This window comes from Acomys minous (assembly GCF_964271855.1).
Source record: "Acomys minous genome assembly, chromosome: 10".
NCBI lineage: Eukaryota > Metazoa > Chordata > Mammalia > Rodentia > Muridae > Acomys > Acomys minous.
Genome location: NC_140491.1, coordinates 25,330,751 through 25,353,858, shown reverse-complemented (window position 1 = coordinate 25,353,858; position 23,108 = coordinate 25,330,751). Strand labels below are relative to the sequence as shown.

The following is a 23,108-nucleotide window of genomic DNA, read 5'->3' as shown; positions in this document are numbered from 1 at the left end:
ACAAGGACATCTATGGGAAAAGGGTCCATGATGGTTTGTTTGCCTTGACAGTCTTCCCTTTGAGGACAAGACTGCACTGTTCAACACGTGCTTTGAACTCACATTCTGCTCTCTTGGGCAGGCGGTGAAGTATGCCCACAGCAGACAGCCTATGATCGGAGCTGTGGACTCTCCAGGAAATTTCCAACTGGATGTTGATATCTCGGGGTTAATCTTCACTCATCATCCCTGTTTTAGCCGAGAGCATGTCTTGGCATCCAAGCTAGCCCAGCTGTATGACCAGTACCTTGCAAGACAGCAGAGAAACAAGACGAAATTTCTTACAGATAAGGTATTTGTGTTCTCCTTGCTTGTTGTTTTGGGCGAGTTATTCTGGTCGGTCCAGCTTCTAACAGGGAATGTTTCTGTCCCTATTTTACATTTCTCTCTGTCTAGGATGTTTGATACACTACCTATAACATCTCCTTCAACTTTGTCATTTCTTCATATCAAAAGAATACTATTTGAGCTAAGAACCCAGAAAAAAACGCTGTTACCTTTTTCTGAGATGCTTAGTACAATTTCTGTTTCAAGTGAGCAGTCTGATTATGTGGCCCCCTAAAGCAAAGATAGATAAATGCTGTTTCCCGAATTCCAGATTCATAAAGACAGAATCAGCAGTTCTTTGCCAGTGTTGCTCTTAGTAGTTGTAGTGAAAGTCTGGAGATGGCCAGAGCCTTGAGCCATCCATGGATGTGCTCTCGCCATCCCACTCAGGATTATAGAGTTTCTAACACAGAACTTCTATCCCTGTCATGTTAAGCTCCAAGCACTAAGAAAAGCTGTTCAGACCGGTCTTAACCCAGAGAAACCTCATCAATCTCTTGACGCAACCCAAAAAACCATCAATGAATATAAATCTGAAATCCGGTGAGTAAAGTTTTCAAGGACTCCCCTTGGTCTCTGTTAGCCCGCATATTATGGTTCATATTTATAGACTTTGGTAAATGCCCTGAATTGATGTGAAGTTCTGCCAAATTAAACTAATAACCTACATAACCTAACATATGAATGCAGAGTTTAAAGTCTAATAATAGGAGCGAAGATATGAGGAAAGACCAGACTAATTAGCAATGAGTCAAGGAAGAGGGAGGGGCTTACAGGATGATCTACCCTTTACCTCTGAACTGTTGGCTACACATAGATTCTGGGAGAGGAAGGGATCACTGTCTTTGGTGGTGAACCCACAGCTGAGGCCACCAGGGCTCCAACAGATGGCTCCAACCCACAGTCACACAGATGGTCCTGCTTCATCTTGGAGGGTCACGAACATGATTTGTGTGGAGAATAAAGGGTGCGTAGGGTTGATAGGGAGGTAAAAGGAATAATGACAAAATAGTGCATATATGTGAAATTATAAAAAATAATCATAATTTTAAAAGTTAGTCTAGCACAAAAAGGTGCCCGCCATTGGTAACCCAGGGTTTCAGGGGTGTGTACTATAAGGAACCACACGTCTGTGTCACAGAGAAACAAATGCCATGGTGTGTGTGGCATCACTCATAAAAGAGATGTTTAGAAAGAACCCAGCCTTACCAGGATCACATCTGTGTAGACATAGACATCTGTTTGACCGTTTAAGATGGTGAGCCTGAACATGCTCCCATGGGGAGGAACCTGGAAAGTAGCGTTGAATGATAAGCCTATGTGCCATAGTCTGTTTGCTGTGTGGTGTGGTCCACGGGGCAGTAAGAACACACAAACATAATTCCAGCACTTGGGAGGCAGAGGCAGGCGGCTCGATGTGAGTTCGAGGCCAACCTGGTCTACAAAGTGAGTCCAGGATAGTCAAGGCTACACAGAGAAACCCTGTCTTGGAAAACCAAAACCAAAACAAAACAAACAAAAAAACCAACAACAACAACAAAAGAACATACAAACAAGACTCATTTGTCATGGGTAACACATCTGTGCTATGGACAGAAAAGGTACATGCTCCATTCTTTGTCCTGGGAGGGAGGGAAAATGTGTAAGGTTGGCGTGGGGCGGGGCAGTCTCTATTACATAGCATTAAAAAAATTCTGAGGAACTGGGAGGAAATGTCAGTGGGCAGGATCTTGTCAGTATCTGTACTTTTCTGTATTCATAATTTTAACATTCAAAATGTAAACCCCTGATCAATGTTCCTAAATAAGGAAATATAGAATATGAAATCTGACCACCCCCCTCCCACAGAAAGGCCTCGTGAGCAGTGTCTTTATGGGTCTACATACTGTGGCCATTTAACCATGGGGGGGGGGTCCATGTGACATGTTTTTATTGCTTTGAAGAATCCTTGTGTAGTCCATTCTGCCACCTGCTTTTTTATGTGCACTGCATCTTTTTTTATGTGCCCTGCATCTCAGGCCTTTTCTTCTCACCCCACATCTAAGTCTGTATCGTTCAAAGGCTGCCATTTATTATATAGATTTACTATAGTGTGTGAAGTGCCCAAATGACAACCATTACTCAGATAATTTTTAAATTATGAAATAATTATAATCCATAACTCTGTGTGTTAGTGATGGACTTTTTACAGAACAAATTCTTAGGACAGAAAATAATAAATCATGGAGTTTCAATGTATGTTTTTCTTTCTCCAATCTAGGCAGGAAATGGAAATTCTTCTCGGAAAGTGGGAATTAGTACAGTTTGTATACTGGAAAAGAATGAAAAGTATGCTTTAAATGAAAATTATTGTTATTACTACTACCATTACTACTACTATTATCATCATCATCATTATTATTATTATTACTATTATTATTATTATTATAGTCTTCTCAGGTGTTTGACAAGGCCTTATTCATTATGTAGACAGCGTAGTCTCAAATTAGTGGCAGCCTCTTGCCTCAGCATCTCAAATTCTGGAGGTACAGGTATATATGGTCCTATAAAATTATTTCTTATATATTTAAAACATCACAGACTCTATGTGCAGATAATTTTCACTTTTAGCATAAGGTAAGCATGAAACAGTTATTGGCTTGAGAGAGACAGAGAGGAGTAGGGGGCTGAGAAAGAAAGAGAGGGAAGGAGACAGATATGCAGAGAGAGGCGTTGGGGAGGGACAGGGTAGCAGAGAGACAGAGAAGAGAAACACAATACAGATGTCTTGAAAACAGTTGTGGTTTTTCCCCCCTAGAATTGCACTGATGAATCATGTTGAAACAGCTGACTTGTACGTGAGACAGACAGCCACTGGCCATTACAGTTACTCCCTGGCCATTGGAGATGAAAACTTCTGAGCACTAGCATATATGATGCAGTAAAAGAGAGGGTTCAGCCCCTCTCTGAGTTTTCACTAAACTATGGGTAGATAGCCTACTTTATGATGGCTCATTGGGGGGGCCCTTTCCTTATCCCCCTGAGATCAGCTCAGCCACTCCCCAACTTCCCTGTGATTTCCCCAACCCAACATCCTCTGAGCCCTGAGTTGGGACAGTTGGTCTGGACCCACACCACTTGAGGACTTTTTAAAGCAGCATCGTGACTCTGTTGCTAATCTCCAAATGAGAGCCAGCGTGTATAAGGAACTCTCTCCTGGGGCTTCACACTAGCTGTGCTCCCTCTCGAGCAAATAAAGAACTCAAGGACTTCGGCTGCCATCCAGCTGTACCTCTGAACCATATTTCCATCTATGGTAAAAACTTCTGTGAAGTGCTCACATCCCTACCATCTCCACCTGGCTCTCACTCACTCACGCTGCATTTAAAGCAGAGCTTGCTGCAGCCTCTGAGACCTCTGCAGCCTGCTCAGCTCCTGGAACAGGGATGCTCAGCCCTGCCCACATTGCCTATTTAGAGAGCTCTTTCTTACTGTCCTTAGTCCATTCTACCTCCTCCCCCTAGCCAATAAAACTGCAAAGTGTCCCAGGTGTTGTCTTAGCCTGTTAAGACCTGTATTCTCTCTTAAAAGGCACCCTCCCCTGTGGGTTCATGTAGAGGTCAGTGTCTCTGCAAGACTGCAGCAATACTACCCAGTGCCCTACTCAAAAGCCACCTGCTCTCTTCCTCCATAGCTCTGCCATCACTTCTGACTACATAGTCTTTTGGGATTCCTTGCTCATTTAACTCATATGGAGCCGGGCAGTGGTGGCACATGCTTTTAATCCCAGCATTCGGGAGGCAGAGGCAGGTTGATGGCTGTGAGTTCGAGACCAGCCTGATCTACAAAACGAGTCCAGGACAGCCAAGGCTACGCATAGAAATCCTGTCTCAATAAACCAAAAACAAAACAACAACAAAAAACAAAAATAAAACAAAAAAAACCCTCATAGGGCAATAATTCTTGTTGTTGAGAAAAGTTTTCAGCATTTATGAGAAATTGTTTTGTTGGGAACTACAAAAGGAAGTAGAAAAATTCTGAAGGTGTTATATAACTCAGTAAACTAATCTGGTATTTTAGTTTTTAAAAGTAAGGAGGGGGGCACTGGAGATGGTTCAGAGGTTAATAGCACTGTCTGTTTTTCCAAAGGTCCTGAGTTCAATTTTCAGCAACCACATGGTGGCTCACAACCATCTATAATGAGATCTGGTGCCCTCTTCTGGCATGCAGGCACACATGCAAGCAGAATAATATATATATATATATATTTAAAAGAGGGGCAGGGGCTGGGCAGTGGTGCTGCACAACTTTAATCCCAGCACTTGGGAGGCAGAGGCAAGTGGATCTCTGAGTTCAAGGCCAGCTTGGTCTACAGAGCGAGTTCCAGGACAACCAGGGCTACACAGATAAACACTCTCAGATAGATAGATAGATAGATAGATAGATAGATAGATAGATAGACAGACAGACAGACAGACAGACAGACAGACAGAAGGATAAGGCAGGGAAAGTAGCAGATAATGGGCTAAAGGAAGGTCAGACCATCTATGACAGGTGACCCTTGTAGGTCGGTGGCCAGGCTAGGATACATACACACCATTTGTGTTAACTTACCCTCCCAGAAAGCATGCAAAGTGACTTCAGTTAGCATGCCTCCTTCACAGGTGGAGAAGTGACATAGCTTCTCCAAGGCCAGAATTCACACCAGGCTGTCACTCTCTTGCTTCCCACGGACATGAGATTCCTGAGTCCAGACTTCCCAACAGTAACTATCATGCTTTGCCAACCCCCTTACTCTACCCCCACTTGTTGACCCCCTAGGAAGTCAGACCCCTTACTTCCCTGTACTGTCTCTACAGCCCAAGTCATTTTAAGTAGACCTACCTGTCCCCCAGGTAGGAGGTGCTAATTTCTGCAGGGTTCTGCCTCCTTTGCTTTCTCAGGATGTTGTCATAGGCAGACCCCGGGTCATATGCTGTCATCACTTATCTGTGACTACATCTCCTGAGCTAAACTGCGAACTGCCTGAATACAGAGGCACTGTCTCTTTCCCAGGCATGTCTGTTCACCCTGGACCGGCACATGGCACCTGTTCAAAACTGATCCACTGGCTGACTTATCTATCGTGTGTTAGAGTAAATCGGAGGCTGGCTACCATTTGTGGGAAAAGGCTTTAAAAATGTATCAGGGGCTGGAGAGATAGATGGCTGAGTGGTTAAGAGCACTGGCTGCTCTTCCAGAGGACCCCATTTCAATACCCAGCACCCGCATGGCAGCCCACAACTGCCTGTTCCAGGGGATCTGACACCCTCCCAGAGATGTACACGCAGTCAAAACACTAATGTACATAGACTAAAAATAAATAAACCTTTTTAAAAATGTATTGGATGATCCCAAAACAGGTTAAATAACTGAAATAAAGAAAAAAAGCACTTTGAAATGCCACCTCTTCAGCTGAAACCAGAACCACCTGTCATCTCATTAGCATGAAAACTCTTCAAAGCAGGCAATGGCACTGTATCACCTCCGAGCAGAACCTGTGATTGGTGAACACAGAGGTCTCTCGGTCCTTGTCTGAGAAACCGGGACACCAGCATCCTGAATCCATGATAAATACTCCTGTCAGTCCCTTCCTTTCATAGCTACACAGGCAGCTGTCAGCTTGGAGGGGCCACAGTTTGAATTCAGGACTTCTAGAGGAGCAGTCAGTACCCTTAACCTCTGAGTCATCTCTCCAGCCCCTGAAAAAAAGAATTTTAAAAGATAATTTAGTTAACCAAATTCAGATTCAGCTGAAGAGAATACAATAAAAGAAAACTTCCAAAACACATTTCTCATCCCATTACCTTCTTTTTTTTTTTCTACTTCCTTTCACAGCTCCTAACGCAACAGTTTCTCAGAAGTACTGAAAACTCTTAAAAAGAAAAATATTGCCATATGAGTGAATCGTAGAAGCAAAGAATCCCAGATTTACTTAGAATCCATGGCAGAGCTGTGAAAGAAAAAAGCCAGCGTTGAGTAGGGAACTGGGCAGCAGTTTTGCAAGCAAATGTAAAAGGGAGAGTTGGATCTGGCAGCTGTCTATATCAATATGCATAATGAGCCATTATTAACATTTTATAAACTAACATACCTGATACAGATGCATCAATTATTACTACTTCTCATAGGCAAACGCGAAAACTGCGTGATGCTGAACAAGAGAAAGATCGAACACTGCTTAAGACCATCATAAAGGTTTGGAAAGAGATGAAGTCATTACGGGAGTTCCAGAGGTTTACAAACACGCCCCTGAAGCTCGTCTTGAGAAAGTAAGACTTCTCGAATATCGGTTTGTTGGGCTGTATCATGCCTCAAGGAAGATGCATAGTGCATAGGTACTGTTTACATAGTACCAGAAAACAGCAGCAGCCTTGTAGCTGCTTCCCAGGCTGAGAAAGAGAGCATTGCAGACACCTAGCAGCTCCCAAGCCTCTCTCCAGCTGCAGTAACAGCTGTCTGGACTTCTTTGATGGTGGTTTTCCTGGCTCTGTGTATAACCCTTAAGAATACACTCCTTAATACTGCCTGTATCCCACTTTTTATAGAACCAAAGTGTAAAGACAGTTACTTCTCTGTGCTATGTGCAGTGATGGACAGTGACTGACCCTGTGTAGCTATAGTTTGTTCTATAAAATCCTACTGTAAGAGCTGAGGAGATGCTCACTTGAAAGAATGCCTGCAGGATAAGCATGAAGGCCTGAGCTCAGATCCCTAGCACCCACGGCAACAGCCAGGCATGCTTGCTAGTGCTGGGGAGTTGGGGTTGGGGACAGATGGATCCCAGACGTCCCTGGCCAGCCAGTCTAGCTAACCAATGAGAGCCACGTTCAAGAAGAGAGGCTGTCTCAAAGATAAGGCTGAGAACAATACTGGAAGGTAATCGACACCTATCTCCGGCTTCGACATGTGGACCCTTGCATACACACACACATAGACACACACGCGTGCACGCACCACACACACTTCACTACACAGTTTCACACTTGCCTTCAGTGTGCACCCAGGTTTCCAGATACGTCCCGGAAGTGCAGCTGACGAGTACTAGAAGACACATTTCTCCCACTTGACATGCGGACTCTGAACGCACCCCACGAGGGTGATGCCCCTTAGTGCCTTCACCAGTGTCCCTGTCTCCTGGCTAGGGTCAAACATCTACTGGCATAATTTCCATTTCCCTAGCTGCTCATAATGGTGGGCTTATGATGCCTCCTTTACCTGTTTGTAATTCACACGAGTTGGGAAGGTACCTGGGACCTCAACTTGTTCATGAGATGTGCTGCAGATATCGATGACCTCTCTGTGCTCTGGAGCGGTTACCCCCTCTTCCCGTCCACCCTTTTCCCTCCATCCTTCCCTGACCCTCCCCCTCCCCCTTTTCCCTCTAAAGAGAACATTTCAATTTTCAAACAATAGAGTAAATTGATGTTTATTGTCTCGTACTCTGTGCCCTGTTTTATGCGGTTAACTATTTCGGCCTCTCCTATAATCTTTATAGTTCTGTGTTTCCCAGCTCATCTTCAATTTGTTTTCAGTCGTTCCTTGTTTGTAGCATAGGCAAGAGATGCTTTGGTGACATGTGTGATTCCTACTTCATGAGAAGTCCATACATTATTATGAGTGTGGTTTCTTGCCTCATAACTGTGCTGTCAGTTTTCACAAAGAACATCTCTGCAGCTGGTACTGGCCTCTTTCTGGGCGTTTCTTTGGGGGTAAATGGTGTACCCATATATGTGTGTGAAAAATAACAAACTGGGGTAATTATCTAACACTTTGCTTAACAACAGATATGTTTTAGACAAAAATAATGATAAATTTTGATGGAAAAGCTGGAATTGTCCCAAACTTAAACCATTCATAACTTGTTCAGAGTAAATGCAAGTGTGATTGCTCTTTGAGCCTTGCTACATTGGGAACACTGCAGGCCGACTTAGCTGCAGCTTGCCTGTTGTGTCCCACTCAGGAGTCTCCCGAGGGATCAAGTTGGAAAAGACTCCAGGTAGTTAACCCAGGAACCTTCACATCTATTTTTTTTTTACACATTTTTATTGAAAATTAAAAATAATTCCTATTACATCTCATTTTCTATCCCATCCCATGCATCCTCCCATTCCTCCCTCCCTCCCACTTTCACCCCAATCCCCCTTCCCTATAACTGTGGCTGTGGGGGACCTCCTCCCCCTGAATATGGTGCTAGGGTATCAAGTCTTTTCTTGGTAGTCCTCTATCCTTCTTCCGAGTGCCATTGGGCCTCCCCCACAAAGGGACATGGCCAAATATGGGGCACCAGAGATCCTGTGAAAGTCAGTCCCCAGTCTCCACTTAGCTGTGGAGAATGTTCTGTCCCTTGGCTAGATCTGGGTAGGGGTTTGATGACGACTGCCCGTTTTGTCCATGGTTGGTGCCTTAGATCAAGCAGAATCCCTGGGCTCAGATCTAGCCATCATAATGTTCTTCTTGTAGGTTTCTAGGACCCTCTGGGTCCCCCTACTTGCCTATCCTCTATATTTTCCTCATCTAGAGTCTCAATAGGATGTCCTCACCTCCATCCCCATTTCCTGGTAGGTGCAGACTTTCATGGGACCTGTCCCTTGGGCTAGTGTCCGGTAATAAGTGAGTATATACCATTTGACTCTTTCTGCTTCTGGGTTAGCTCACTCATTATGATCATTTCTAGTTCAATCCATTTGTCCACAAATTTTGGAAAATCCTTGTTTTTAATAGCTGAGTAATATTCCATCGCCTTCACATCTATTTAATCCAGTACTCTCTTAGAGTTTTGTTGCTGTGAAGAGACACTGTAACCAAGGCAACTCTTTTTTTTTTTATTTTAATTATTTATTCACTTTACATCCTGATTGCAGCCTCTCTCCTATCATCCCAGTAGCCTATCACACACCTCTTCTCCTGTTTTCCCATTTTCTTCTGCTCAGAGTAAGGGGGATGGCCCCAAGAGTATCAACAGTGCCTGGCACATTAATTCACTGCAGGAATAGGCACATCCTCTCTGAGTACAGACAAGTCATCCTAGTTGGGGAGGTTATTAAACTTATTTTTATAAAATTGTGTTTCTCCCTTAACCCAGCTATTACCCAAATAATTGAGATTCTCATATTATTTACTTGTCACAATTTACAGTACAATCCTGAGCATTTTTAACCCTCAGTGCTAGTCTGTATTCTTTTTTATTATTTTTATTAATTTTCTTCTTTACATATACATTTATATTATTACACATATATACAATAAATTACATACAGCTGGAAGAACCACAAAACAATCAGGAATTATATAAATGTTACATTCATAGTGTTTTGGCTGTTTATATTTGGCAACCTTGAAGAAAACATCTTTCCTATCTTCGTGCATCTAAAATTCTGAACGTAAATCTCTATCATATCTCATCTTTGTTATCTATAAAAGGAAATTTTGTGATCTAGTGCCCATCACATTCCTAGTTAAAACTCAAATAAAGATCTGGGGGCAGCTCAAAGGGTAACAACACTTGCCATGGAAACATGGGGACCTGTATTTAGATCCCTAGCACCCATTTAAAAGCTGGGAATTGCCACTGTGTCTGTAGGACAGTAGGACTAGGATATAACTAGGGCTCTTTGGTTGACAGCCTAGCAAAGAATGGCTAGTTTCAGGTTCTGTGAGAGAACGATGTCAGGCAAACATTTCATTGGGGCTGGCTTACAGTTTCAGAGGTTTTGTCCATTATCATCGTGACAGGAAGCATGGCGGCATGCAGGCAGACACGGTGCTGGAGGAGCTCAGAGTTCTACATCTTGATCCACAGGCAGCAGAAGGAAACTGTATGCGACACTGGTCATGGCTGGACCATGTATAAGACCTCAAAACCCGCCTCCAGGGACATACTCCCTCGAATAAAGCCACACCCCCTAGTAGTGCCACTCCACATGGGCCAAGCATTCAAACACACAATCTATGGCAGCTGTTTAAACCACCACAAGTACTGTTATGGTGTGCATCTCAGGTCCACAGACTTTTATAAAAAAAAAAAAAAACACACTGTGGATACAGTCTTTTGATTGGAATGAACTGATGATGGCTTGTCAACAAAATCACTAGAAAACAACCTGAAACTCTCAACCAAAGTTCAGGAAGTGGCTCAAGGGACACAGTGACAAAGACGTAGTAAACATGAGGACAGAGTAAAACATAGTAAACATAGTAAAACTCTTAAAATGGATTCTCAGGCACTATGGGGTGAGAACGTACACTGTCTTGGCAACCCATGGGGTGGTTTAAGCAGAGTGACCTTATTGCCGGCTGGTCCACAGCTCTTCCACCTGTGTACTCACAGGCAAGTTTCTTAACTGTCTGAGCTAAGGTCTCCTTGGGGGTGGGGATAGCACAGGGCTCACAGCTTAAGTCAAGGCAGCAGTTTTAGAAGAGAGACCCTGGCCCAGGGAAAGGCCAGCACTGTGGCTGCTGCACGATTACGCTTTTACTTCATTCCAACAAATAACCAAGATTCATTTAAAGGGAAAAAGTCGACCAGGAAGTAGATGAGGACGCATACGAAGCAGAGATTCAAGCTGAGATCCATGAACTGCTGGAAGAGCACATGGAAGAATACACAAAGAGGATGGAAGAGTACAGAGCATCTCACCAGCAGTGGAAGGCCTGGCGGAAAGCACAGGTTTATAAAACATCACTCAGCCAGGAGGAGGGCTGCCTTGGGAGGGCCACTGGACCTGCGGGCCACACGGGGGGGGGGGGGGGGGCGGACCGAGGGTCTCCTGCTGGCTCTTCTGTCAAATGGGATTGACTGGTTAATATCTTTATCCAAAAAGCCACCCAGACACTTTGCTGATAGTTCTATTTATAATCAGTAATGTACATGCCAAATGTGTATTTTCCATGCATGGCCACTTTAAATGGAGATGTTGATGACCCTGCTGAATGTTCTGAGGATGTTGCCTCATTTTAGAAGCCCCGGTGGGTGAGGGGTTGGCTTTGTGCTTGTCTTCACTTGGGGAGAGAACTGAGGTCCATGGATGGTGGAGATGGGGTGGGACTGGGGGTGTCCAGGTCTCTCTGTTCTGAGTACCATGCTCCTGAAGGACAGTCCTGGAGCCTGTTTCAAAGCTAGGTTACCTCTTCCCCAACAGAGGGCCAAAAAGAAGAAAAAGAAGCAAACAGCAGAGGAACACCCTGAGGAGGAGGAGGAGGAGGCTGAGGAGCCCTTGCCTGAGGAAGAGATCAAGAAGCCCACCCCCCCAGAGGCCCCTGACCCAGCTGTCATAGAGCAGCAGGTGCGGGACAGAGTAGCCCACAGCAGGAGGAGGCCAGGGGAGCCCACACTGGTGCCAGAGTTGAGTCTGGCAGGGAACGTGACCCCCAATGACCAGTGTCCCAGGTAAGCACAAGTTCTAGGCACACATGAGATTGGAATGTACAAGGTAAACATGTTCTGACACTGTTGCATACTCACACGTATCTTTGCACACACATGAGCACACAGGGAGGTATATATATATATATATATATATATATATATATATATATATATATATACATGTATATATATATATATGTGTGTGTGTGTGTGTGTGTGTGTGTGTGTGTGTGTATAATCACACCGCACCATTATAAACAGAGAAATCATGCCCCCATATATAGGCATAAGAATGAACCATGTGAAACTGCTCATGTATGCTTACTTTGTAGATTTCCTAGGGTTCCCCATCTTTGCACCCCGCTTGTCATCCAGGAGCCCTCTCCACAGAGCTGTCTGTGGGAGAACCCCACTGCAAGTCAATGCCTGCTCTCCATAGTGGCTTCCTGTACCCGTGTCCCCTACTGCTACTACAAACACTGAGGTGTCTCTTTGCTTCTTGATTTCAGCTTAGAGCCAGCTCATGTCTGGATATGTCTAAATTGAGGGGATGTAAAAATATTAAAAACTGATATTCCATTTAATAATGACAAAAGAATTTCTCTTAGGGACAGTGAAACACTCTGTAGGTATGTAGCAGTGACTGTTGTATATGAGTATATTTAATGGTGGTAAAATGTGGATTTAAAAAGTTAAAATGGTTGGGCGCGGTGGCTCATGCCTACTAGCCTAGAACTTGGGGATTAGACACAGATGGATCAAGGGTTTGGGGCCAGCTACATCAAATCTGCCTCCAAAGAAAGTTAAAATGATAAATATTATGTTTTACATATTTAAACAAATAATATTTAGTTGCTATACTACCATCCCCAACACCTGTATCTGTTTTTTATTTTAATATCCTAACTTCTTACTTTTGTCAATATGCTGTGATTGCTAGTGACTAGCATTTTTGGTAGTGTCTCTGCAATGTATACAATGAAATTCGACACTCCTAGTGAAGGGCCTGATCTGCCTTCAAACGTCCTGGCTGTGAGGCCATTGTGCTTCAGCTCTCTCAGGGAGCCAAACTTTAAAGGAAGACAGGGTTCTTAATACCTTGGATCCACTGAGCAGTCCCCTGTCTGTGCCAACATGAAGGAAAAACTTAGATCTTAGACAAAGAGGCCTGACCTCACTGCCAAACTGTGTTACTACATTTCCAGGTAAACCCTGTTAGCTCAAACACAAGTCATTACTGGTCCTTGCAGTTTGAATTAACTCCTCCCCCCCCCCTTTTTTTTTAAAGTTTTCCTGTTGTCGTTGTTTATGTGTCTGTGTGTCTATGCCACTGAGTGTGAATGTTGTGGAGATCAGAAGGCCCTAGAGCTGGAGTTCCGGGCGCCATGAGCTGCCTGACCTGGCTGCTGGCAACCAAGCTCAGTTCCCCTAGAAAAAAGCAGGAAGCACTTGCCTACCGAACCCTCTCTCCAGTCCTAAACTAATTCCATTTGACAAGGAATATATCTCCTTAAGATTTTGTTTTAAATGGAAACCTAGGTCTCACTTAAGAAAAATCTCATTTAAGAGACTGTAGTACAACAGCAACTGGACTCTTGCTTTGTTCCCCCATGCCTTCTCAGAAGCTGTCAATGGCTTCCCCGTTCATTCCACGTCGCAATATTTGATTGTAGCAAGCTCCTTAAGATCCATCACTGTCTGGGCCAAATGGGGGACTGATATCACACCAAGAGTTGTCATGGTGTCCCTTGTCACGTTCAATAGCCAGTTGACAAGTGCATGGTGATATTTAGCATGCGAACACTAACTGCAGCTGTGATGGTCTCACTTTGCAGGGTGGAGGTCTCGAGAAGGGAAGATGTCAGGAGGCGGTCTGTGTACTTAAAGGTGGTCTTCAACAGCAAGGAGGTGTCGAGGACTGTCAGCCGGCCACTAGGGGCAGATTTCCGAGTTCACTTTGGACAGATTTTCAATTTGCAAATATTCAACTGGCCAGAGAGTTTAATGCTTCAGGTACATCCATTAAATATAATCCCTGCCCCAGGAATTTTGTGGTCACTGAAGTTATAAGATAGATTTAAATCATCTACAGGCAAAATGGGTGTTTCAATAGACTCTCAAGAAGAGTGGGTCAGCCTCTTAGTTATTAAATGTCTTTTTGTAAAGTCAGTGAGAACAGATAGGTCACCACACTAGGTGTCTTAAAAGGCTGAAAGGAAACTATTGGGACAAGAGAGCTCCCTAATTGATTTGCTGAGGAAAGGTTTCAATGTGACCATCCACTGGGATCTCAGCATGCTGTTACTTGTCTCCTAGATAAGACTAGATCTCATTGTGCTGGTAATATTAACTATCACACGGCTCTAGCCCTGGAAACTAGAGGAACTGAGAACCAGGCCGTCAGCACGTGGTTCCAAGCAAGGTGGTTGGGAGGTGGGGATAAGATGGCCTCCCTGGCACCACAAAATCACAGTTTAGCTTTTCCGGGCTGGGGCCGACCAGCACAAACACTACCAATGCGGACGGATGCCTGAGAGAACACTTTATTGCACCTCTCCTGGCTGAGTCTCCTCTCGGGATTTCAGGTCTATGAAACCATTGGTCACAGTGGTAGCACCTTGCTAGCCGAGGTCTTCCTGCCTATCCCTGAGACTACCCTCGTCACGGGAAGGGGCCCCATTGAAGAGGTGGAATTCAGCAGCAACCAGCACGTGACGTTAGACCACGAGGGAGTTGGAAGTGGTAAGCAAAACTGATTGTTTTCAGTAGCCCAAGGCTTCCACTGTCAGATTTGATTCTGTCTTTTTCCACTTCAAAGAGGGATAAAAATTAACACCAAGTAATTATAAATTTGATATGAAAAATTCAAAAGAAGCCAGGGATAGTGGCTCACACCTGTGATCCTAGCACTCAGAAGACTGAGGCAGGGAGATTGCCACAGTTTGAAGTACGGAATCAGGCCCTGCCTCGAAAGGGGTAGAGGGAAGAAGGAAAGAAAGGGCCAACAAGATGGCGCAGCAGGTAAAGGCGCTGTGTGCCAGGACTGAGGGGGCGAGCTAATCTCCAGGGCCCCCATAGTAAAAGTTGAGTTCAGGCCTTAGCGTGTGTTCAAGAGCTACATGACTGTTTGCCAAGTCATTTGTTTATGAAAACATGTATGAACTACACTACTCTAAAGTACTTTATAATATGAATTAGAGAGCTTTAACATGCTCTTTGATGCCTTAATCCCGCTTGTAATAATCTTTTAGAGAGAAATAATTTGAAATGAAGAATTGTGCACAAAAAAGAGAAACCACGGTGATATAGCTGTGTAAGGCTAAAAGATACTAACTTTAGTCATTATGTGGAGATTACTCGTTAGCATTCTCAAGGCTAAATTCTAATGAAATGTATGGTGGACCTCTGGCTCCCTCCAGCATGTTTCTTACCTTCTTTTTAACTCACATGATTATCGGTTTCTCTCACTGCTAGAGTCTTCCAAAGTCTCCATTCACTCTTCGGGCACATCTGATCACAGTCTCTGTGTTCTCTGTTTATTGTATCTTCTTAACCCCAGAAAGTGCTTAGTTCTTTTTTTAGTCAGTCTGGTCAGTTCTGAATGCTTTTTTGCTTTCCTTAGACTTTCAATCATTCCTTTTTCATTCACTTATTCATTCCCACTTACTTTATTCAAACATATTAAAAATTCTAAATGTGTCTTGTTTGTTAAAAGTAAGCACCTTTAATCCCAGTGCTCAGGAGTCACCGGCAGAGGCAGACAGAGCTCCATGAACTCTAGATCGGCCTGGTCCACACAGCAAATAATACCAGGACAGCCAGGGCCACATATTGAGACCCCGTTCCCCCCTCCCAATTTTCTCCAAAATATTCTCTGATCATTTTAATACCGCTCTCCATATTATTGATGTGATTCTGCTGTTTCTTAATGAAAACACTCTAGTGGCTCGGCTTGGATTGTGTGGTCCATGTCACCACCTCTACCCCAGGCCCCGTCTCTCCACCATCAGCACTCTTGCCAGGCCTGCACTCTCTCCTTTCTAAACACCAACCTATTGACCTTGATGCTCCCTTAGGAGTGCCCTTCTCCTTTGAAGCTGATGGCAGCAATCAACTGACTCTAATGACCTCAGGGAAAGTGTCCCACAGTGTGACATGGGCCATTGGAGAAAATGGGATCCCTTTAATTCCTCCACTGTCACAGCAGAACATTGGATTTCGAAGGTAACGTGACTAGAGCGAACCGGTGACCAGTATCAGCATTGTTATTAGAGTCATGGGAAGGGGAGGCTTGGGATGTCTTGTTCTTTCCTTTTATTTTTAGCTGCCTGGAGTCTTATGATACTTTCACATTTTTTTCTTAAGATAAAAGTTAAACTAACATATAAAGGATGCCTATTGGTGTTGGGTACATTAAAAAAAAACAAAACAGCATTTTATTTTCTTGTCTCAGAAACTCTATGTGGTCTTCTCTCACCTCGTGAGCTGGGAGGTGCACAGCATATGGTTGTTTGTTTCTCTCTCGCTGAAGGTTCTTTAATAGTGACAGGCAGAGCTTGCTGGAGATGGGAAAGTTCCTACTCTTCAGCTCTCTTCCTTCCTGCTAGATCTTAGGTCCTGCTTCAAAGTAGGAGGAGGAGGCCTGGCCTCCCAGTATAGTCCAGATGGCCACTGTGATGTGATGCTGGTTCAGGCAGAAGGCCTGCATCCGTCTAGCAGGCTGCCTCTGCCATCTCTCTATAGATGCATTGTCAGTCATCTCACCATTCAGGCCTTGGTTGCCTCATTTCTGAAATAGAAGGACTTAGAACCAGAAAGATGATTTGGTGGGTAAAGGTATTGTCAATCCAGACATTCAGTTTAATCCCTGGGACCCACATGGAAGACAAGTTTGTCCTCTGTCCTCTACACATATGCCCACACCCATATGTATACATATGCTCACATACAGAGGGCGGGGCGGGGGGGGGAACAGAGGGACGGAGGGAGGAGGGAGATTCCATTGGCGTCTAGTGCTGGGGAAATCCCCTAGGGCCAAAGTATTGGCTCCTCTGAAGGTAAAGCAAGGGATGACCAAGTAAAGTGATAATGCCCCACCTCTGCCATGCTAAGCATGTATCTCCTTTGAACTCTGTGTCCAGAGCTGCTGTCCAAGTGGCCTTGGAAGTGATGCATTCAGGGCACCCTGGAACACTGGGGCTAGGATGTGAAATGGGGGCACTTCACTGCATTGGATAGAGTTGTAGTATTAGATCACTTTTGTACTCCTTCTATTCCTATTTTCCTATTGTCTTAAACTTATTTAATAATCAAGTAAAGAAAAAATGGCTACCGTCTGCACAGAAAGCTTCCTCCTGTAGGAGGTTGTGGTTTCTGTAGGCAGTGCTGACTCTGGTGAACTCAAGTGCCTGACTGCTTTCTCTGTGTTTTTGCTGTTTTTCCAGTGCTTTGAAGAGAGCAGATGCCATCTCATCTATTGGCACATCAGGGCTGATGGACATGAAGAAGTTGGCCAAGTGGGCATCAGAGTCCAAGCTTGACCCCAATGACCCCAACAATGCCCCTTTGATGCAGTTGATCTCGGTAACATGGCCAGAGATGCATATGATAAAATACCTTGTCTTTGGAATGCACTTCCTCTAACAGTTTTCTGTGTAGCTATTTAAGAATGCAAGAGCTTTCAGTCACAGTTTTAAATCTCAGCTGTGCCCCCTCCCTGGCTGTGAGACACAGTTGAGCATCAACACTCCAAGCCTGTGCTGCCCTCACGGTGGATCAAGGGGATATAAGTTGATGTTGCATAAAGTCTTTGATGGGCATACAATCCACACACAGTACTGCTTTTCTGTAGCCTTGGAGACAGCCCTAAAGAAAGGTTCTATTTCTCCACTACACAGAGAGGAAACTAACTTTAGACCAGAGCTGCTCACACACGACCACACTGGTAATAACCAGATCCCACATGCTTGTCCTCTTAGGCTTTCAGTACTAATGGGGCATCTTATGAAAACTGTCGGCAACTGTATGACCCTAAACACACCCAGTTCGTTTTTCTTGAAATCAAATACAGTGGGTTTAACTCTCTCAAAAGTACAATAAACAAGCGGGTGCCTCACGGGTGACCATACAACCCAGGTTCATTCTCGTGGCTTATCAGATGGATAATTCTAAGTGTTGAGAAAGCTTCGTTTTCATTTAGGTTTCAAGACAAATCGCTTTATTTGGTCTTTGTTCCTTACCAACTGTCCTTCCATCTTGCTGCTGCTTAGCAGAGAGAATATTCACCTCAGAAAGAAGAGGCCGTCCCATCTCAAGGGCAGTGTGGTTCACAGGTTTTTCAAGTTGTGACTTAATTACTATCTTGAAATCAGCAATACATATACTTATCTATCACATCCTATTATTTTACCCATTAGTTTTTCCATGGAAAAACAAAGCATTAAGACTTCCTTCCAACTGGCTTCTCTTTAAGGGCCAGGAGTTTCCCTAGCATATGAACAGGGACCCTCTGCCACCCTATGCAATTCTCCATCATAGCTGAATGCCCTGCAGTGCCTTCTAACACAGATTCAGTGACTCCGAGATGTTCTTCAAGAAATTTGAAGACAGGCAGAGAGGAGAGAGCAACAGCAGGTTGGGACTGGGCTTGAGAGCACGTGGATCAGCCAACAGGCTGGACCAGCACGCAGGCCAGAGACACCTAAGGACCCGTCCCGTGGAATGGATACCGGAAGGTTCACTCTTTTTTCCCTTTAACCTTTTTTCCCTCTTGTGTAAGCTAGTTGCGTTGTATAATAAAGTTTAATTGTTAAGAAAAAAAAAAAGAAATTTGAACTTGGGAGAGGAGGGCACTTCTGTCTCCATTGGCTGAAGTTCCCAGAAAGTCCCCACCCATTTCTCTGTTCTTCCAAGAGGGGGGGCCACAGCTGGAGAAGAACGAGGCAGAGAAGATGGCAGTGCCTTCAGAGAATGTAGCCACTCCACCAGCTTTTCTGTGGTATCCAGAAGCTGTCCTTCCTGGGCTCTAGAAGTTGGCTGGCCCACACTTATCTCTGGCTCACTCTCAATAACCAAGGCCATGAGATCGTGTTCAGACAGGAGACTGTGATGACCCTGGGGGCTGAATGAAACCAGTTGACAAATAGCTTTGTTCTACACATATGCACACAGGAATTTAAAGGTCACACACATTTTATCCACATTGAGTAGTCTTATTTCCAGTAGGCACCTGGTCAAGGCACTGCAACCTGACATAAAGCTCTCCCTTTTCACTGTGATGATGATGATGATGATGATGATGATGATTATGATGATGATGATTAAGAAAGGGTTTCTCTGTGTGTTTTCCAGGCTGGCCTAGACCAGGCTGGCCTTGAACTCAGATATTCACCTGTCTCTGTTTTCTGCCTCATGAGTGCTGGGATTAAAGGACTATGCTACTTTGCATATTAATAGGGAGGCACAGATACCAAAAGTGAAATTAACTTCTATCTTTTTGGAAAAATATTTTGTGGTGATTAAAAAATAAATAAAACCCACCAAGTCTATACTGTAGCATATGCTTGCCTCTGTTATGTTAATGTAACCTTTCAAATCTGTTGGTCACAAACTGCTCAGCATCCCCGGAGCCCAGCACTGGTTTCTTTGGAAAGCATCTGCCTGCTGTCTGGAGCTGTGCATCTTCTTGCTCTTGTAGGTTGCTACCAGTGGAGAATCCTATGTCCCTGACTTCTTCAGACTGGAACAGCTGCAGCAAGAGTTCAACTTCGTCTCCGAGGAGGAATTAAATAGATCCAAACGGTTCCGGCTTCTCCGTCTTAGGAGCCAAGAGGTGCCAGAATTCAGAAATTATAAACAAATTCCAGTATATGACCGAGAAATTATGGAAAAGGTATTCCAGGTAAGAAATAGTCCAAAGAGGTTAGCGAACTATCTGCTGTGGCGTTTGGCCAGCTGCTGCTCTCACCAATGCTGGCTTCTCTACTGTAGCATGGTTAGAATTATAGGGTTGTAAAATGTCTTCTGAGCTAAATGTCTACTGAGCTAATTATGTCTGCCTTAGCCAAGGATTCAGCTCCATCTGTGTACTTTAAATCTGTGCTGAGTGTTCTCCAGGACACGGTAGCAAAGCTCAGGGAGAACAAGATGGGTAGGGTTTGAACAGGAAGGCCAGGAAGGAAGCCGGAGGTCAGGGCTAACATCTAAGGGCAGGAGAGGATCAAAGGCTCAGCAGAGGACTGACCCCACAGACAGGTGGGACCTGCTGGCCCTTGAGGGATTATGGAGAATGGGATGTGTTCATTGTACAGGCCAGCAAAAGGCAGAGAAGTCTGTGTGTAAGGAGGTCAGTGAAGAAGTTCTAAGAAATTACCGGAAGTATTCTTTCTCTCTCTCTCTCTCTCTCTCTCTCTCTCTCTCTCTCTCTCTCTCTCTCTCTCTTTTATTAAATATGATTTTTATTTTTTACATATACATTTATATTATTACACGTATATACAATAAACTAACTACAGCAAGAAGAACTCTTGACAGATCTCTTTAGTTCTTTGGTTCTTCCTGGTATTCCTGGTTCTTCCCACTATTGGCTTTCCTCAGCCATCAAGTGCTGCTAATTTAGAGCATGAAATCCCTAAACCCTGAGAATAAGGATGGGGACAGGTCAGTGGTTAAGAACATGTGTTTTTGCAGAGGACCTGAGTTCAGTGCCCAGAACTCAACATCCATAACTCCAGTTTCAGGGGATCTGATGCCTTCTCTTGAAATACATGAGCACTAAGCACACACACGGTGCACATACATGGTACACATACATACATTATGTATACACACATATATACATGTATGCAAGCCAAACACTTATACATATAAAATAAAATAAATCTAAAAATTATGATTAAAAATAAAAGTAGGTGGACGTGGACTGTATCTGTGCCTCGAGCCCTCCCTGATACCACGGCACTTCTCCACCCTGTCTAGGCTTCTGCTTTTGACCACATGATCACCAGTACCATCCAAGTTTGGATCTGTGGACTTTAGCCAAAGGAGACAGAGGTGCCTTCCTCTCCCAAGTTCAAAAATCTTGAAGAGCATCTCTGAGTCACTGAATCTGTATTAGAAATCACTACTGGACACCTAACTGGAGAATTGCATACTAAGTAGAATGGGGTAAACCCCAGATGTACCCACACTCTTTTATCAGTAGTTAAGAGGACACCCCTGAATAGATGAAAGCCAAAAGAATCTATTATTGTCCTCTCAGTAGCTGGCCCAAGCCACCTGTAGCTAGACACCATGTAATAACAAATGGTTTTCACAAAAGCTTCTCACTATGTTTATAACTGCTTCGCTTAACACTGATAAATCCAAATGTGCACAGGGCTGGACCAAGTAGAGTGGTGAGCTTATTAACATCCTGAATCGTAACAACTTCCTCTGCTTCTCCCATGGTGTCTATTCCTTCCTGTATGAACACTGTAACTTAAATAGTGTGCATGCATTCCAAATGACTCGGAGTCCTACATATTGTATCTGCACCAAAGGTCGGGAGGAAGGAGGAAGAAACATCTAAAATCATGACTTATGACTTAGGCCACATGTGATAAATAATTCTCTAACCCCAGGGAAAACATAAGAGAGCACTTTAAAAATCATGACAATATGGTGTCCTTTTAATTTTAGGACTATGAGAAACGATTACAAGACAGAAATGTAATAGAAACCAAGAACCACCTGGACACCCACCGGGCCACCGTAGCCAAGTACCTTCAGCAAGTAAGAGAAGTCACTTAAAACCATCGTCACAGGGGCATAGATGCAGGATTTAAGATGGGAGTGGTTCTGCTCTTATAAATGTTGGTGGCATCTTACGCAAGCTATTTAGTCTCTCCAGGCTTGTTTTCCCACAGATGTACATAACTGATTGACACCTGTATTTACCTCTTGAGTATACGAAATCGCCAAGCTATGCCATGGTTTATACTGCTGACTGTTATGAATGGGTCTGATTACAAGGGACTCCACTTCTGAGTCCTGTTTTTCCTGATTGCATCTATGTTGTGCCGCTTTACAATAACCATTGTAAGAAAAACATGAGCTTTTAATTCACATTGAACTGCCCTTACACACAGGAAAACTGAAAGCTAGTTAAAAGAGCCTTTGTTTATCCTTTTCCTTTTCCCTTTAAAAAAAAATTATTCATTGGGGGCTAGAGAGATGGCTCAGCAGTTAAGAGCACTGTCTGCTCTTCCATAGGTCCTGAGTTCAATTACCAGAAACCATATGGTGGCTCACAACCATCTATAATGAGATCTAGTGCCCTCTTCTGGTGTACAGGCACACATGCAGGCAGAACATTGTAAATGTAATAAGTAAATCTTTAAAAAAGAAAGAAAGAAAATCCCCCCAAAATTATTTATTTTTTATTTTATGTACATTGGTGCTTTGACTGTGTGTATGCCTGTGTGAGGGTATCTGACCCCCTGGAACAGGAGTTACAGATGGTACTGAGCTGCCATGTGGGTGCTGGGAATTGAACCTGAGTCCTCTGGAAGAGTAGTCAGTGCTCTTAACCACTCAGCAATCTTTCCAGCCCTGTACTATTCCTGTTTTTAAAATCATCTTCTTTAAATTATTTGTAAGAAATGCCATAGTAACTACAATGCATTCTCCCTATCTAGCTTATCTATGACTTATCTACAAAAAATAATGACTAGTTGATGTCAATTAGGAGTCTCTATTCAAATTAGCAGGTGAATTGTTCTGTGTAAGTAACATGTGCTAACCAATGAAAAGCGTCACCTCTGGAACTCCATGTGAACCATTCTGAGCAGGGGAGAGCCTTAAGAGTTTGTTCTCCAGAGGAGGTGGTGCATGTCTTTAATCCCAGTACTCAGGGAGGCAGAGGCAGGTGGATCTCTGTGAGTTCGAGGCCAACCTGGTCTACAGAGTGAGTTCCAGGATAGCCAGGGCTACATAGAGAAACCTTGTCTCAAAAAAACAAACAAAAACAAAAAAAAAGGGAAAGGAAGAGAGACAGACAGAATTTGTTCTCACTTGTTCATGCTTCAAACTGCTATTGTTTCATGTATTTATTGTTAGTGTATTCATTCAACAAAATATTATTATTTTGGTTCAGAAGCTTTTCAATATCCTAAAAATATAACAGTGAACAAAATGTAAACAACCCAAAACACCTGCTCAAAGTCTGCCCTTGAGGAGTTTGCAGTCTAGTGGGGGTGAAGCGGGAACTAGAGAGTTCACAGCAATGATGGTGGTGGTTGTGAGAGGGAGGACGAGGTGACATGGAAACAGTCACAGAAACAGTCCATCACATTTTAATAACTTGATCGCCTTAAGT

The 23,108-nt window shown here is 43.8% G+C and overlaps 1 protein-coding gene across 3 annotated transcripts in view; it reads left to right on the top strand.

Moving 5' to 3' along the window:
- CC2D2A (coiled-coil and C2 domain containing 2A) overlaps positions 1 to 23,108 on the top strand; it is an 83,818-nt gene that overhangs the window by 34,646 nt on the left and 26,064 nt on the right. For all 3 annotated transcript variants that reach the window (XM_084798665.1, XM_084798663.1, XM_084798664.1), the window contains 11 exons: positions 122 to 331; positions 803 to 909; positions 6,516 to 6,656; positions 10,897 to 11,053; positions 11,526 to 11,773; positions 13,588 to 13,765; positions 14,338 to 14,494; positions 15,829 to 15,976; positions 17,197 to 17,335; positions 19,449 to 19,652; positions 21,431 to 21,523. In XM_084798665.1, the coding sequence (XP_084654791.1) occupies positions 122 to 331; positions 803 to 909; positions 6,516 to 6,656; positions 10,897 to 11,053; positions 11,526 to 11,773; positions 13,588 to 13,765; positions 14,338 to 14,494; positions 15,829 to 15,976; positions 17,197 to 17,335; positions 19,449 to 19,652; positions 21,431 to 21,523 (1,782 nt within the window). The remainder of the gene's footprint in view (positions 1 to 121; positions 332 to 802; positions 910 to 6,515; positions 6,657 to 10,896; positions 11,054 to 11,525; positions 11,774 to 13,587; positions 13,766 to 14,337; positions 14,495 to 15,828; positions 15,977 to 17,196; positions 17,336 to 19,448; positions 19,653 to 21,430; positions 21,524 to 23,108) is intronic.